The sequence below is a fragment of the Eptatretus burgeri genome, chromosome 6, assembly GCF_056783735.1.
Source record: "Eptatretus burgeri isolate ZD-2024b chromosome 6, Ebu_testis_v1, whole genome shotgun sequence".
In the NCBI taxonomy this organism is placed as follows: domain Eukaryota; kingdom Metazoa; phylum Chordata; class Myxini; order Myxiniformes; family Myxinidae; genus Eptatretus; species Eptatretus burgeri.
In genome coordinates this window covers 20,708,349-20,726,287 of record NC_140966.1, presented here as the reverse complement: position 1 = coordinate 20,726,287, position 17,939 = coordinate 20,708,349, and the positions used below count along the sequence as shown (strand labels likewise).

Here is a 17,939-nt window from a genome sequence, read left to right as displayed (position 1 = left end):
TGTTTCGACTTATGAGTAACTTACAAGTAACATGTGTCGACATGTGTCAACGATTGCGTAATGTGCCTACAACTTTTGGACAGTGTATGCGGAACGTGTGAGTCATATGCTGGCATACGTCGAAAAATTTTGAGCAAGTTAAAATTTGTCGACGAGCTCGCGTACTACGACATATGCCAGCGTGCTCTTAACGTATACAAAACTTACCCATAACGTATTCGACGTGTGCCAGTTTTTTAGACAAATTTTTCATATGTCGGCATACGCTGGCTAAAACATCAATGTGTAACAGCCCCTTAAGACTTGGAGATCCTCCACGAGGATCTAAAAATGTCAAAAAATAGTTATGACGTCATAAAAATTTATACGACATCATACTGATATATCATATGTGCGGTAATTCATCTCTGCTAATGCCCTGTTCGATTCCTGCAAACATAATTCAAAAAGCTTGCCTAGTTTCGGAGATAATTTTTTTGGCGATTTCCATTCGCGGAGATATTTTGACGTCATAACTTTATTTCTAGGAGGAATTTTCAAAATCGGAGATCGTTACTGTCTGCGCAGGGAATTTTTGGTCGTAGTTCATGAACTGGTTATCATTTGCGTTACAGGGTCAAAATATTCAATTTTTCAGTTTTCTCTGTGTTGATAGACATCAAGCTACATGCACTTGTGTGAAAAAAATTAGCAAAAACCACTAATTAAGGGCGAATATGGTATTTTTAATTATGAACTTTAATGGATAATGCATTAGAAGGAAAACACATTTTCACGTTTATCTCAAATTCACCATTTCTGAGTAAATTGGATGTGGATCAGTTATCCTTTGGCCGTTTTGGACAATTCAAGTGCCAAATTAATCCTGAGAATCTGCTTGATACATAACTATGTAAAGATATATACTAGATCTCTTTTAGGAGTTTGTACATATTTGTCAGGGCTTGCTGAATATTTATTATTGAAAATCTGCCAACTTTTGACCAAATTTACCATATTCCACCCAAAGACACAATTTTCTAAGAACTTTATCTTGCTTACTTTATTCTATAACAGTCCTCCAATATCATCAGAAAAACACAATGAACCTTACAACCTGAGAATTTGTTTACCTCATTAGCAATCTATGGCCGCCCAGGTTGAGCCAGTTCCAGGCGAGGATGGCAGTCCATGCGCGTGGCCGGGTGCAGTCATACTATCACAAACCTAGTACAAATACTACCACAAACCTAGTACAATTACTACTACAAACTATAGGGGTATACCATCTGCATGTCAAAAGCCTTATAATAAATATCTCATAATTTGTGTCCGACTCTTACCAGGTATGACTTCTTGAAATGCCTTTGTTTATAGTAGTATTCTCACTGGGGAGGGAGAGGGAGAGGAGGGTAGGGGAGGCCATGGGAGGAGAGGGGAGGAGAGGGGATGCCAGGGGAGGGGAGGCCATGGGAGGGGAGGCCAGGGGAGGGAGGAGACATCTCTCAATAATAATGAGTTGAATAATCAATTTTGCATCATGCAACAGCAAGTCCCAAGTGTTACTCACCTAAAAAATAACAAAATAGATTAGATTAAAGCTTATTGATTGAAATAAATTCAGTTTATTCCAAATTTGACTCACCACATCTGCCGCCTCCGCCACATCCGCCACCTCCGCCTGTTTACTCCACTCCTGACTTGTATTACTTATTTGCCTGTTACACAAAAACTATTGCATATTTTTTATTTCTGTTTTTCTCCACATTAAACTAGACAAAATTACCTTTCTTCTCATACTAAGATATCTAGATATCTGTGATTTTTCTGGTCTGTAGTCAAAGTGGAAAGTGGATGTTTTGAAAAACATGTAACAACTCCACCTTTTTAGGGTGACCAGTTCATGAACTACGACATTTTACATATATACGCCAAGTTTCAGGAAGTTTCGATGAAAACTGTAGACTGTGAAACAAAAAAAAGTCCACAAGAACAACAACGTGAGTAAGAATTAGAGATCCTCCATGAGGATCTAAAAACGCATTTTTTTTTTCAAAATATAACATTTACTAAACAATTATAATGGCTTACTTTGCAATAAAAACAAAGATTTAATATCAGAATTTTGGCAAGTTCAGAGAGTGAGAGAGAGGGCGAGACAGAGAGACAGAGAGAGGGCGAAACAGAGACAGAGACAGAGACAGAGAGGAGAGATTTGTATGCTTTTATTTGTTTTGTAAAACAGTTTTGACTTTTCAACAGTTTTGTAAAACCAGGTATACATGCTTCCAGACATATGTTGTGGATAGCCGTTTTCCCCATGACGTGAAACACACCAACTTCCTCTAAGTTTGAGGAGAACACACCCTCTTGTTTTTTTGAGGCAATTTGAAGTTCAGGGAAATAGACACGTGTCTACCACTTCATCCACCCCAGTCCACCCGATGTTTAGTCTATGAAAGGTTTGAATTACTGCTTTCAAGACATTTTCCACAATACGAGCAGAACGAACACCAGTTTTTAAGGAAAGTGAGCTTTCAGGTAGCCAGGCATTCAAGGATGGATGCAACAGGTCTCGCACTCTGTTTATTCCAACACTGGTGAAACAATGCATAAACGACCTGGAGGTTGAAATTCTAGAGAATAAAGGATTCCGAACTAATGGCTCATGTACAAACTTTTGGGCATCGTATGATACCTCTAAACGTTGCACTCCGAGGACTTTCCAAGCATTCAAAAGGCTCTGATGAAAACTGGGGAGCTGAGACATGTCAACGTGTTGCAGGTCGATGAGGAAAAGTTCACGGTCATATTTCAGACTTTCCACTTTCTGCAACCAGGCGTTTGTGAGAGGTCGCCAAGGAACACACTCACTGTACAGTAGGCGCTTAATCGTGAAATTTCGGAATGCCATTATCCGACTTGGGATATGCATCAGATTTTGACCACCCGCATTTTGGGGTCTGCAGACCACGTCTGGGCGCAGCCAATGGTGGCCACCCCAGAAAAAATCAGTCAGAACCCTCTGAATGCCTGTGATCAAGTATCTCGGAGGTTCAAGTGGGATAACTATGCCAAATAAATGGAACCACCAAGTTGTTTACGATTGACACCCGTGTCTTAAGCGAGAGAAGTTGGTACAATCTTCTCCACCTTGCCAGTTTCAATTTAATTTTTTTCCAGGAAGTTCTCCCAATTTTTTTTGTTCAGATGCTTCAATTCCTAGAAATAAGCCTAAATAGTTAAACCCCTCACTACTCCACTGTATTCCTCCTGGTAAAACAGGCAGGGACGAGGAAGGCGATCTGGGGCCCACCCAAAAAGCTTCACTTTTTTTCCAATTTACCCTTGCAGTAGAAGTAAGCTCAAACTGGTAAGGCAACGAGAGACCTCAGAAACATCTTTTTGATTTGCAATAGCAACACAAATATCATCAGCATAAGATGAAACGACGACTTTGGAGTTTTGTGAAAGAGAGACTCCGAGCACTGAGTTCCAAAGTAAAACTAATAAAGGTTCAACGGATAGATTGTAGAGCATGCCTGATAGCGCACAGCCCTGACGGATGCCTCGCTGAAAAGGGAAGGGGTAACAAAGACCATTATTAACCTTCAGCAGACAAGATGCATTTTTGTACAATAACTTAACATAAGCAATAAATTTTTCCCCAAACCCTGTTCTCCTTAATACATCAAACAAAAAAGAATGGTCAACACTGTCAAAAGCTTTTTCTTGATCTAAAAGTCATAAACCAAAACCAGATGTAGTTCGACCGAGACTGATCAAGTCTCTCACCAAAAAATATTATCGTATATGGAACGTTCTGGAACACAGTATGATTGATCAGTGCCAATCAAGAAAGAGATGACTTCCTTTAGACGGGTTGAAAGTGCTTTTGATAATATTTTATAGTCCGTGTTGAGGAGTGACACACGCCGCCAATTTGCGGTCTCATGCAGGTTTCCTTTCTTCGGAAGGAGACACAAAACTGCCCTCCGGCAGCTCAATGGCAATTCACCTTGTTCAACACTCTCCTGAAAGACCTCAAGAAGAGTAGGGCCTAGAATGTCCCAGAAAGCCTTATAAAATTCAGCCGGAAGGCCATCTAGTCCAGGGGCTTTCCCATCCTTGCTATCCTTGAGCACAGCAGTAAGTTCTCCAAGAGAAATGCCAGGCTCAAGCAATTGTTGTTGGTCTTCAGACAGAGAAGGGAGCTGTTCAAGCATCGCATTCCTGTTCTCATTCACAGCTCTTTTTGCGAAGAGTTTAGAAAAATAGTCTTGTAGTTCATGCTTGATACCACTCAGGGAGGTTAACAAATCACCACCAGAAGAGTGCAAAGCATGGATTTGTTGAGAGGTCTTGACCATTTTTTCCAAATTGAAGAACCCTTTGTTTGGTGTGTCAAGTTGGATTTTTTTGTTCCGCAGTCGGACGAAAGCACCGGCCGCCCGCTCTTTCACCATTTCAGCCAGAAGGGTCCCTTTCTCTGACAACTACTGGAAATTCACGCGAGACAATCCAGCTTTCTGCTCACAGATAAGTATATCATTTTTTTAAAGCAGATATCACACCAGAAGCGTTGTATGTGCTGTAAGAGCAGTATTGTTGGCAAAAACATTTGATTTGGGACTTTGTGCAGTCCCATCATTGTCTTAAGTTCAAATATGAACCCTTTTGTGACTCGCATTTTTCCCAAACCATTTTAAAAGCTTCTATAAAATGTGCACTTTGTAAAAGTTTCAAATTAAAAGTCCAATATGCACTTGCACAGACATGATGAGGAAAGCCACACACCATAACAATCATGTGATGGTCGGAAAAACCAGATGGCCTTTTCTAAGAGTTCTTAACAATATTTACCATATCATGATTAACATAAAATCTGTCGAGGTGAGCCATCGTCAAAACATTTCTTGATCCACAAACCCATGTATACTGACGGATATTACGGTTTTGTACCCGCCACACATCCACCAGTTTAACCTTTTTGACTAGCTGTGCCAAAGGCCTTGCACTGGATGGATGAGGCTCACAAGTGTTCCGATCAAGTTGTGGGTCGAGGGTGCAGTTGTAGTCATCCCCAGACACAACAACATGGTTAAGTCAATGGTGCTTACAAACTCTGCCAACTTGTACAGAAAGGCACCTCTTTCAGAGTTAGCATGAGGACAGTAAACATTTGTCACGTAAATCTTTAGGTTACTACTGACAAATTGCGCAGACAGTAAGTAACCTTTGCAAATTTCCTTACAAGTTATCTCCGAAGGCTGGAGTCGAGGATGCAACACTATTGCCACACCAGCCTTGGCCTCAACAAGCGCACTCGAGAAAAAAAGACAACCTTTAAAGATTTTACACCACTCATCCTCAGAAAACTGATTTGCATGAGTCTCCTGTAGCATTAGCACATCGATTTTTTCATTTTGGAAGAGCTGAAATACCTGGAGGCGACGCACACAACTGCAGCCTCCATTGATGTTCAAAGATGCTACTTTTATCTCCATTCAGTTAGTTATTCTTGAAGCTATTTACCAGCCCGAGTTACACATTTCCTTAACCTTTGGAACTGAGGCTCTGACATGTTAGCCTGAGAAGGATCACGAATCATACTCCTTGCAGTTTTAATGAAATCGTGTAAATTCAGGAAGTAATCTTTGATTTTACGTATCTTTTCCTGAATGTATCATCCAGGAATTTAATCACATTTTCTTGAGACACTAAGGTTGTGTCGTTTCCCCCTTCATCCTCTTGAGAGTTTAAAGCACTGAAATGTGGGGTAGAAGAGGTTTTATCTGAATCAAGTGCTTCATCTATAACCTCTCCTATTACTTGTGGAACACGTACTTTTGGCTCAGCAGAAAGTTCTGCTCTGTTTACGGACCCCTCCGAATTTGCCTTGCCATGTCCTTTCCCTCTACAACCCTTACATCATCATCTGTGAGGGAGGAGTTGACTGCGTTGAAATTTAACTCACAGGGATTTCCCCATCACTGTCGGACATACAGTAGCTATTAACTCGTCTGAACAAGTTTGGCTAACAGGACAAACACTTAAAACATCCTGAGATACTTCACTGTTCTCTGTGTCCCACTCAGAGTTGGCCAGTGGAGCAAGCAAAGTTTCCACATCCGCACACGACCCCGTTACCACCAAGGGGTTTCCAATGTGAGACGGACCTTGAAGGTCCACCGAACTTGACACGATCTGGACCTTATTCTGCTCCTTTGCATCAAAGGCATCAACATTTGACCGTTTTTGGCCTTTTTTCCTGGTATCCGTAACAGATACCTCCACGTTGTCCACACTGTCCTGTACAGTGGATGGTAAAGGAGAGTAAGCAACCACTTTCACTTCCTCGTTTGGTGGGGGTGGATTAATTACGTCACGATTACACACCCTCTCTCCAACGCCGGTCAGGGTGGACGAGTCCAATTCGTCGAACACCTCAGCCGGTGAGGAGGGGGGGGGGGGGCTCGGCTCCCGATTCACCTTCTCCTCATTAGTTTGTGGTGAGGAGGAATCGTTCCTCACCGCACCTTCACTTTCCTGCGGTGTAACTGCGTTGGGACAAACACTCTTCACATGTCCGTAAGCTCCACACCAAAAACACGTTTATAACCTTTGAGGAGGGAAACATTTTATATTCAAACCCGTCGATTTTTACACTGAGTACAACATTCAGTGTTTTACCATTTTCACGTAGTATCACATAAACCACTCTTTTAAAGGACATGACGTGTTTAAATTTATCGCTAACATGACGAATCGGCACCATTGAGATCCTCGACACAACCTTACCGAACTTGTTTAACTGGTTACACAAGTCCTGGTTCCTTATAAATGGTGGGATATTATTAATATTAACTTTAACTGTTGGGGCCTGTAAAGCGAACACAGAGAGGTAAGTGTTCGGTTCCATGAACAGGCCATGCTCAACCACCGTGACGACCATGTGTTCCTCCGACACAAACACCACAAACTTCTTATTCATGCGAGAAGCAGCGCGAATATTATGTAAACCAACGATGTTACCGATGGTGGAAAGCACATCGTAAGTTCCACCTCACTAGGAGGGAAGCAAAAAACAGCGTTTTTACGAGTTAGTGACTCGAACATCTTGACATGGAAACGTTCACCCGCCATTCTAACTCAATAAAACAAGTTAGTAAAAACTTTATCGAGAGAAATAAGGCATTTCCACAAACACCAATAAATCGACGATTAAAGTTGAGAATTAACAAAGAACACGGTCGCAGTGAACGAGAAAAACCTCCCCGGCGGCCATGACAGGCCTTCGGCCTACGATTTTCTCTACACGAGACCGTGGGCTCTCTGTGTCTCTGTGTCTCTGTGTCTCTGTGTCTCTGTGTCTCTGTGTCTCTGTGTCTCTGTGTCTCTGTGTCTCTGTGTCTCTGTGTCTCTGTGTCTCTGTGTCTCTGTGTCTCTGTGTCTCTGTGTCTCTGTGTCTCTCTGTCTCTCTGTCTCTGTGTCTCTGTGTCTCTGTGTCTCTCTGTCTCTGTGTCTCTGTGTCTCTCTGTCTCTCTGTCTCTCTGTCTCTCTGTCTCTCTGTCTCTCTGTCTCTCTGTCTCTCTGTCTCTCTGTCTCTCTGTCTCTGTCTCTGTCTCTGTCTGTCTCTGTCTGTCTCTGTCTGTCTCTGTCTGTCTCTGTCTGTCTCTGTCTGTCTCTGTCTGTCTCTGTCTGTCTGTCTCTGTCTGTCTGTCTCTGTCTGTCTGTCTCTGTCTGTCTGTCTCTGTCTGTCTGTCTCTGTCTGTCTCTGTCTGTCTCTGTCTGTCTCTGTCTGTCTCTGTCTGTCTCTGTCTGTCTCTGTCTGTCTCTGTCTGTCTGTCTCTGTCTGTCTCTGTCTGTCTCTGTCTGTCTGTCTCTGTCTGTCTCTGTCTGTCTCTGTCTGTCTCTGTCTGTCTCTGTCTGTCTCTGTCTGTCTCTGTCTGTCTCTGTCTGTCTCTGTCTGTCTCTGTCTGTCTCTGTCTGTCTCTGTCTGTCTCTGTCTGTCTCTCTGTCTCTAGACAGGAAGGAAAAAAAAAAACGGGTAAAGTCCACAAGTAGAAAACGAACACATGGGAAACGAAAAATGGGGAAAGTGGAAACACCAAATAGCACAGCAGAGAAGCGGTACTCACGACACGAAGCAAGGAGCGGCCATGACAGTATACAACGAACAAACAGCCAGCAGGGGGCGAGAGAGAGATAGAGAGAGAGAGAGAGATAGAGATAGAGATAGCGATAGAAAAAAAGAAGCACAAAAGTAAAGGCATTACCACATGGTGTGGTATAACATACACACATTACTTCCCCATCTCCCCTTGTTTATGTACCCTCCAAACTTCTTTCCATCTTTATTATATCCTCATACCCCAACTTCTTTCCCTTATCCTACATCATTTCATTATTTTTGTGAAAGACATTTCTTAAAAACACCATCAAATGGAAGTAGTTTACAATGCTCATTCAAATTAGCAAAAGTTTACATTACATTAAAAAGCTCCAATCTTACATTATTATTTTGAATTTAATGTCCCTCATCAGCAAGGCAAATCTGATTAATATAAGTAATGGAGGGAGAGTGAGGAAAGTATCATGAAATGCAATTTAAAGTGCCACCGATTCCCAGGTATGATTGGTGATCATTAATGCCTTATATCAAGTCAGTCACTTGATATAAGGCATTAATTAACTGTATAATTTAAAATTTTACATGAACGACCACCCTGAATGTCTTATTAGCCTTGCCCATTCCCGGAGGGATGGGGGAGGTAATTGTTGTGTGTGTGTGCGTGCGTGTGTGCGTGTGCGTGTGCGTGTGCGTGTGCGTGTGCGTGTGCGTGTGCGTGTGCGTGTGCGTGTGCGTGTGCGTGTGCGTGTGCGTGTGCGTGTGCGTGTGCGTGTGTTCACAAGCAAATCAACTTCAATACAATGTCCAGGGTGGCCAACCTTAATATATCGTTCAGGCTGGCTTTGGTACAGTTTGACAATGTTGTCCAATTTAACCGTAACATTTTAAACCATAACCTAAGCATGTTTCGCTGCACTGACCATGGTCTGAAGTGTGATGCAAGGCCTACGGGCTCGATTATCACCTTAACACAAAGTTCGACAAAATGTTCCAATTTATCCATAAAGTTTTTAGTCGCCGACTGGTTTCACTGGAGGGAACTATAACTTTGTTCTTCGTCTGTCAATCCCACCTGTGATGTTTCAGACTTTTTCCAACACCCTTTATTTTATTCAACTGAAACTTGGTACATGGCTTGAAACTTGGTACATGGCTTTATTATGATAAGTTACAGAACAAGTTCGAGTTTCAGGGCATTTCGTCAATTTTTCACAGAGTTACACCCTTTTTGGAGTTAGAAAATATCACATTGGAAAGGGATATGTATTGCAAAGCAATCACCACTCTTGTTATATCCAATTCAATGATAAAATAAATGCATACCTTGAATATTTATTTTGTACTGCCATTGTTAACTCCGCTTGTTAAGTTAGCTGCGCTTGTTTACTCCGCCACCGAAGGTGAAGCAGGTTATGTTTTCACCCATATTCTTTGTTTGTTACTTGCAAAATCGAAGATTTTTGAAGTATATTGGTGAGTCGATTTTGTTATTCTGTCTGCCTGTTTTTCTGTCTGTCTGTCTGTCTGTCTGTTTATTACCTTCAGGTCACAATTTTAAACCGATCTTCACGAAACTTCACCACATGGTAGAGTTTGTCATAAGGAAGATTATTGTTTGAGGTCAAAAGGTAAAAAGGTCAACATTGGCCAAAGGTCAACAACTTGGTTGGGATTTCTAAAATCCTCAATTTTCATCCGATTGACTTGAAATTTGAAGAGGATTTATATTTCAGGTCACTGAATTCAATGAACCAATTATTTTTGAGGTCAACATCGACCTAAAGGTCAACACCGGCCGAATTTCTAAAATTGTCAATTTTCATCCAATTGACTTAAAATTTGAAGAGGATTTATATTTCAGGTCACCGAATTCAATGAACCAATTATTTTTGAGGTCAACATCGACCTAAAGGTCAACACAGGCCAGATTTCTAAAATTGTCAATTTTCATCCAATTGACTTAAAATTTGAAGAGGAGTTTCACATTTGGTCATTGAATTCAACGACCAATTATCTTTGAGGTCAAATTTGTTCGACAGATTTTGCAAGTATTGTGCTCTGCACAATCTTTGCTCTGACGTATTCTCCTTGCTTGTTTATCTGTTTGTTTGTGTGCAGGATATCTCAAAAAGTTGTGGATGGATTCTGACGAAACTTGGTGGACAGGTTGGGTGTGTGGCACAGATGAATTGATTAGATTTTGATGAAGATCTGGATCTGGCTACTATAATTTTTTCAGTGATTCTTCACCATTGAGAGATAGGGCTAAACCGATATATAGCACAATATCTCAAAAAGTTGTGGACGGATTCGTACGAAAGTTGTTGGACACATTGGGTGTGTGAAAAGAAGGAAATTGTTTAATTTTGGTGAATATCCAAATTGCGGATCTGATAATTTTTTTAGTGATTCTTCACCTTTGAGAAATAGGGCTAAACCGATATATAGCACAATATCTCAAAAAGTTGTGGACAGGTTGGGTGTGTGTAAAGGATGAAACGATTAAATTTTGAAGATCCAAATTTGGATCTGGATACGACAATTATTTAATTTTCAAAGTGGTTCTTCACCATAGAGAGATAGGGCCAAAAACGATATCGTACTGTATAGCATGATATTTCAAAAATGTAATCGGCCCGATATGCTCTCATGGATCAGGCATTACGGGGTGGAGGTATGTGCTCAACTGAGTGCCATAATAGTTATTGAGGGTATTATGTTCCACAACTAGATCTAATTGTGCAAAAGGTGTCACATAGACAAATCCTCCTGCATGACTCCACATTGTTGTATGTTCAGTCTTGTTCTAATAATGTAATAGATAACACACTTACAACTGATTGGCACTCATACATGGATCATCAACATTACTTGAGTATATCACATTAAGTTACTCTAAACTACCGTTTCAGAAGGGACAAGTGATCCCATATCGGCTCAGATCTTCCCAAGGAAAAAAAAATACAATGAAATACAATTAAAAAAAAATCACCACATTGTTTAAAGAAACATTTTAAGCAACCAGAAGCAGAAATGACATAATCGAAAAAAAAAAATATATATATATATATTTTTTTTAATCCGTGGGGCCCCTCAACTCCATCACCTTAATACATTGAGAATAATGTTCACCCAAATGTCTCCAAATCCTTGGCACTCACATGATCCCTGTGGATAGTTGTGCAGTCAGGGTGAATTAAGGGAGCGATTCAATGCAGTTGGGTTGAGAATTATTTGTGAGACAGACTTTAATCCGTCTTAACCTGTCAGAATCACAGAGGGCTGTTTGAAATGGGACTCCAACTTTGAGACTGAGTACTAAACACCCTGATTACTCTCACAAGCTTCTGTTGTTCTCCTTTTCTTCTTCTATTTAAGGTCTATACAAAATTGGTTATGCTTCAAGTATAATCATGTTGTATGTTACCAAACAGCATAAAATAAGTTTGGATTGTGTAATTAATGTCTTTCTGCTTGCATTTCTTCAAATTATGACTAACACTTTTACAGATTATGATTTATGGTAAGACATTATGAGGGAGATGTTTTAGAAATGTGGCTGCCTTAGTCTGTCTATCCATGGACTCTTTCTGAATTAAATTTCATGACAATTTGGACAAAGAAAATGGAGAGATCCATTTCCAGATTGAAACGGATTAGTTTGAGCATGCATATCAGTTTCAAAGATGGTAAATATTAAGATTTTATCGCTGTAATATGTCAAAACAATATTTGGCTAAAGAAACATGAAGGCCCATATTTTATCATAGTTACATAATTCTCTCTACCAGCAATATCTAAAAGTAATCTATATTTATAGAATAACGTGGGGTATGAATGTTTGAAGTTGAGGTCGGATTATAGCAGGGATCAGTTTTAACTCTATTGTTTGTAATAGTGATAGAAGAATTGATGAAGATGTATGTCAGATGTATGCATTATTACAGTAACCCCTTCCGATTAAATTTCTGAAAAGGCTGACTGTACATGTCAACTCTTTTATTCCTTGTTTCTCTCGTCTATGGCACTACCTTTCAGAGGATGGTCTGGCTTACTATTCACTCGAGGAATTCAAGCAAGCAGTTCACCACCATCTCTTGCCATCCACAATTCTGACCCATGATCTTCATTACCCCATTAACCTTTCCAAACAACAATTTTACTTACCAGTTTCAATGTTTTCTCTCCTCCTATCCTGTTTGTTCATCCCTTGATTGTTTGTCCCAGTGTCAGTGTCACTTGTTCCTCTGTGAGCTTTGCTCTTTCCGCTTCAAGTTGCAAAACATCCTGATTTGGACTATTTTGCATTTCCTTCATCATAGTTGGGCTGAAATAATGTAATGCCCTATAAAGTATAATCACAGTGAAACATTTTCCATTTGTATTACAGCAGTTTAAAGAGAAAACCCTCCACCATCTTCACATGGTAATGTGAATGTCTGATATTCATTTATTTTCTCCGTTGCCCAACCCACATCACTTCAGTCTTCTCCATACTCATATTCATCATGTGCTTCTCAAATTCCTTCTTCCACTACCGTAGTACATCCTGCATATCTCGCTTACTCTTCACCACAACAGCCAGATTGTCCGCATACAACATCCTCCCGAGAATGCTTTCATATTTACCCTCCAGCATTTCTCAGCTCCATCACCATGATAAACATGATTGGGCTTAGAGGGCTTCCCTGCCTTAAACCGATGTTCACGCTGAACTCCTCCAACATCCCAGGACCAACCAAACCCTTCCTGATGGTCCCTTGTAAACCCCTCCACCAAAACATTACTTCTGATTCTGACACTCCCATACATCAAAGTGTCACCATCACCATCTCTCCCAAGACAGTGTTGTAGGCGTTCTCCAAGTCCACAGATCGCAATGCGATTTCACCATGCACCTCCAACCTCTTCTCCACCAGTTCTCTTAGCGTGAACATCTCATCAGTCATTTCCCTACTCTTTCTAAACCCCTGTTGATCTTCACCAGGATATCCATTTCCACACTCTTCTTATGCTCCTATCCAGAATCCTCTTTAATACTTTCATAACGTGACTTTGGAGTGTATTGCCTCTGTACTTCTCCGGATCTTAAACTTCACCCTTGCTCTTCCATATTGGCACAATTAGCCTTGTCCTCAAATCCTCCGTAATTGAACCCTCTCTCATACATACATTCAACAACCTCTTCAACAACTGGAAACAACAACAACCTCTTCAAGAAAGGCATTCTTCCTTTCTTCATCCTCTTTAATGCTGTCCACACCACCTCCTCTGTGATCTCCACTAATTCCACTTTCCTCTCGACATAACATAGAAGCTTCAGATCACCGTTGCTTCCTCCCCCATTATCCTCAGCCATGTTATGAGCCAACTTGTAGATCATCTTCTTCCCACCATCCTCTTCCAACTCGTTCTATACCTCCACACCCATGTCATTCCTCACCTTATCCAAGACTCTCCTTGCTGCATTCTTATGTTGCCCATACAGGTGGAACATCCCTGCATCCGATCATTGCCGTCTATCCTTGATCCTCTCTATCCTCTTCAAAACCTCCTTCATTTCACCAACTGCCTTCGCTATCTCCTCTGTCTACAATATCTGATTTATGTCCCTTGGCAATGTGTCCTTTTCTGATGTCCTTCCACAAAAGAGTTCTGAAAGTCCCCTAAATGCCTCTCTGTACTATTTCCACTTCTCCAAGCCTTCGGCTTCTTCGCTAAGCTCCTCATACCTAGTCCTCACCCTCTCCTTGTACTCTACGGCGTTGTCCCTGCACTTCCTCCACCTAGTCATCTTCCAACCCCTGTTCTTAACTTCCCACTTTTTCTTCATATAGATAACAAACACCACCAGCTTGTGCTGTGTGGTAACATGCTCTCCCACCATTGCCTTACAACACTTGATCCTCCACAACTGTTATTTCCTTACTATGAACAAATCCAGTTCTGTTCTACATGTCCAATCCTGCAAGTAATTTTTGGCTGTCCTGCTTCTGAAAGAATGAACCAGCTATGGCCATTCCATTTCTTGCCACCAGCTCCACCAACTCTCAACCCTCTCTATTCTTCCGTGTCCCTCTCTATTTCTCGTCCTCCAACCAAATTTACCAACACATTCCTCTTCACCCAGTTCTGCTACTCCACATGTGTGATGAAGTCTCTCACAATGTACATCATTCCTCCAGCTCAACCATTTCCATCATCCTCTGTAGTGAGTCCCTCAACTCCTGCTTCTCCACCTCAGTCCTTCTCGTTTGTGGCCCATATGCCGACATAACACACACTATTTGCCTCCGTATTACCAATCATGCCATCACTATCCATCCCACCGAGCTTTCCACTCTGACTACCTACTTGCTGATTTATTCTGATACTATTATTCCCACTCCATCACTCCTTCCATCCCCTCCTGCATGCAACAGCTTGGACCCTCTGACCAAACTCATCATCATGTACCCTTTCCATTTGGTTTCCTGCACACACCACATCTACAAACTTCTCCTCTGCATCATCTCTACCACCTCAACTTCTCTTCCCTCCATTATCGATCACATATTCAAACAGCCGAGCCAGACCTTGCTTCGAAACCACTGCCTTCCTGGCAGAGCTAGTACCATCTTAATCAGTTTGGGTCATTCTGGTCATCAATCAGCAACACTGCCTGGGCTGACCTGCTGGACCGACTATGGTAAACTAGGTTGCTGTCACCATCCTATGTGTGCATACATGTAAAAAAAAAAGAAACACACACACACACACACACACACACACACACACACACACACACACACACACACCCACACACACACACACACACACACACACACACACACACCCACACCACTTTCTCCACCCCCTCCTCCTCCCCCACCGTGCTCTCATTTCCTCAACACTCAACACCTCTCCCCCACCTAACGGACTCCTCCCTCACACTCAACCCAATCATTTATATTTCCACCCCACTCACCCCACCCACCCCACCCTGAGATATATGAAAAATGTATATATGAAATATCATATGAACCCCCTCCCCGTCCCCCCACAAACTTTCTAGTCATCACGGCTCACCAAAATAATTTCTTGTCATATATTTTTCCTCTTGTGGAATGTTGTTTTCACATTTGGTAAATTGACAGCTGAGAGCTTATGCATAGAGGATTATCAGTAAGCAATGGCATCTGCGACAAGGTATTCCATAACATACTAATCGAGACCAGCTTCAGAAACAGCATATTGGGATAGAAATAAATCATCTTTCACTTTGAAAAGGTTCACTCTGCTCTCTTAGCCACAAAATGCAATTTTGAGGATGCTTCAACAGTAATTAATTTGTGATTTCAGAATCACTGCATTAAAAAAAAAACAAAATCTATGATATTTCAACCTGCAAAGCAATTAAATATCATATAAACGTATATATATATCTCAAATATCTCAACCAAGTGAGCCAGGGCTGAGATTCAAATATATCTTCGCCAGCATTTCTTAATTATTACATCCTTATCTTCAGTCTCTGTGTTTTATAACTTTCACTTTCAATTTATACTTTTTTGCTTCTACGTATTTTAGAAGGCAGAGACGATCTTGCTTTGCGTACCCTTCCGTTCGCATTGCCCTTCAAATTAATGAAATTTTGCTTGAGCTCTATGTTAATCATTTTGGGGGCTCATGGAAGAGAAAGATAGAGCAATAATATAACAGTGGGACAAACATCAACGGGATGAAAGAACAGGAAAAGACGAGAGGAAGGAAGGGAGGAAACACTGAAGCAAACTTTATAGTTCATAGACTATGATACCCCACATAATATTGAAGTGAATACTTCAATTTAAATAAAACAAGTAAAATAGACATAAAATATCATAGCCCCCATTGTTTTCGTAATTTTGCTGTATGGAGTTGAAGGTCAGGTCAGGTATGGGAGCATGTGCCAGAACAGCGCGTCGCTGCGTCCACTTTCCGTCAGTACTCCAGGGGCCTCCGTCTGGCCATCCCCCAGGCAGATGCCAGGCCCATCCCCATCTCCTTGAGATGGTGGTCAACCTGCTGCAACCATGAGGCACGTGGTCGGCCCACTGGCCTCCTCCACTCATGAGACTCCCTCACTGAGAGAATCTGGTGAGCAGGATCAGCATCAGGAAAACGAGCCACATGTCCATACAGCCGCAACTGACGCTCACGGACTATGCAGGTAACAAATCTCATCAGAGTCTCTCTCAGCAACCGCTCGTTGGACACAAAATCCGACCAGCGATAGCCAAGGATTCTCCGAAGAGACCTGGTACCAAAGGAATTAAGTCTCCGTCTCAGATCCTTGGTCAGAGTCCAAGTCTCGCACCCATAGAGCAAGACTGGAAGTACCAAGGACCTGAAGACTCGGACTTTCGTCCTCCCGCACAGGTACTGGCAGCGCCACACCCCATGATCCAGTGAATCCATGACTCCCCAGGCCCGACCCAGACGTCTATTGACCTCTGACTCGCAGCCAGCAGAGACATGAATATCACTGCCAAGGTAAGTGAATCTCTCCACGACCTCAACATCCTCACCACAAACAGACACAGACAGGACAGCAGCATCCAAGATGTCACCGAAAGCCTGGATCTTAGTTTTGACCCAATAAACCCGTAATCCCAGCGGCTCCGACTCTTAATTCAGCACCTCGAGGGCCCCCAAAAGGATGTCTAAAGTCTCCGCAAAGATGACTGCATCGTCTGCAAAATCAAGGTCCGAGATCTTGACATTCCCAAACGATGCACCGCAACTTGATCTCTCCGAAGGGCGAGTTGAAGGGCGAGTTCCATGAGTTGAAGGGTGAGCCCATATTTATTTACAACTAAAATGGCCGCCAGTCTACCAGCCATCTATCTTTGATCAGATCGCAAAATAAAATAAGAGACACGTGAATGTCATCATGGACAGTCCTGTGCTTGCGCCAAGTTTGAACAAAATCGGACCATGCATGTGAGAGAAATGTTTGGGGACACATTTAAGTAACAAAATGGCCACCAGTCAACCATCTTGGATCTGGTCTGGAAATAAAAAATGATGTGCTTATGGAAGCCACCATTCGTTATCTGTGTGCCAAGTTTGAACAACATTGGTAAATGCATGTCTGAGAAATGGTTGAGGACGTGTTCAACGTCATGTTTTTTTTTTTTACAACTAAAATTGCCGCCGGTTGGCCATCTTGGATCTAATGTCGAAAAATAACAACGTGCATATACAAACCATCATGTGTCGTCTTTCTTCCAAGTACGAATAACATCGGTCCATGCATGTCTGAGATATGGTTGCGGACCCACACACGCATGCACGGACACGGAAATCGAGACCAAATCCATCAGTCCCTGTTTCGGAATAAAGTCCAATGGGGGCTAATAATGATCTTAAAGATCAATAAAAAAAATCCAGAAGTTCAGCACTATTGAAGCAGTCTTGTACATGACCCTACGGTACATAATATATGTCCAAGTACTGCAAAACTGGAGGTTCTTGGATGTATTATGAAGGCACTTTATGTTCTACAGTGTTCCAGTATATTATTCAATTTAAATAAAAGAAAGATTGTAAAAGTTGAATAAATAAATAAATGCCTGAATTTAACACCATTTTACTATCATTTTCCAAAGTGTCTATTACACCACACTATCTAACATGTTACATGAGTTCATCGTGCCTGCTGTACGTGTCCTTTATGAAATACTTAAAAACAGTAAGTTTCCTGTTTGAAATGATTTTCAATTTTGTGTGACTCCCATGCAGGCAGACAGTAGAAATATTATTACGGTTGTGGAAATTCACAGAACACCATAAAGGTCCCTAG

The 17,939-nt window shown here is 41.6% G+C and overlaps 1 protein-coding gene across 4 annotated transcripts in view; it reads right to left on the bottom strand.

Moving 5' to 3' along the window:
- LOC147024382 (pleiotrophin-B-like) overlaps positions 1–17,939 on the bottom strand; it is a 306,009-nt gene that overhangs the window by 260,551 nt on the left and 27,519 nt on the right. Inside the window, exon 1 of one of the 4 annotated variants that reach the window (XM_085884246.1) lies at positions 5,424–5,484. The exons of 2 other annotated variants lie outside the window; for them this stretch is intronic. In XM_085884246.1, coding sequence (XP_085740372.1) covers positions 5,424–5,455 — 32 coding nt within the window. In that variant the 5' untranslated portion in view covers positions 5,456–5,484. Of the gene's footprint in view, positions 1–1,322; positions 1,368–5,423; positions 5,485–17,939 lie in introns of those variants that run through there. One more of the 4 variants, XM_085884248.1, reaches the window with a different exon arrangement.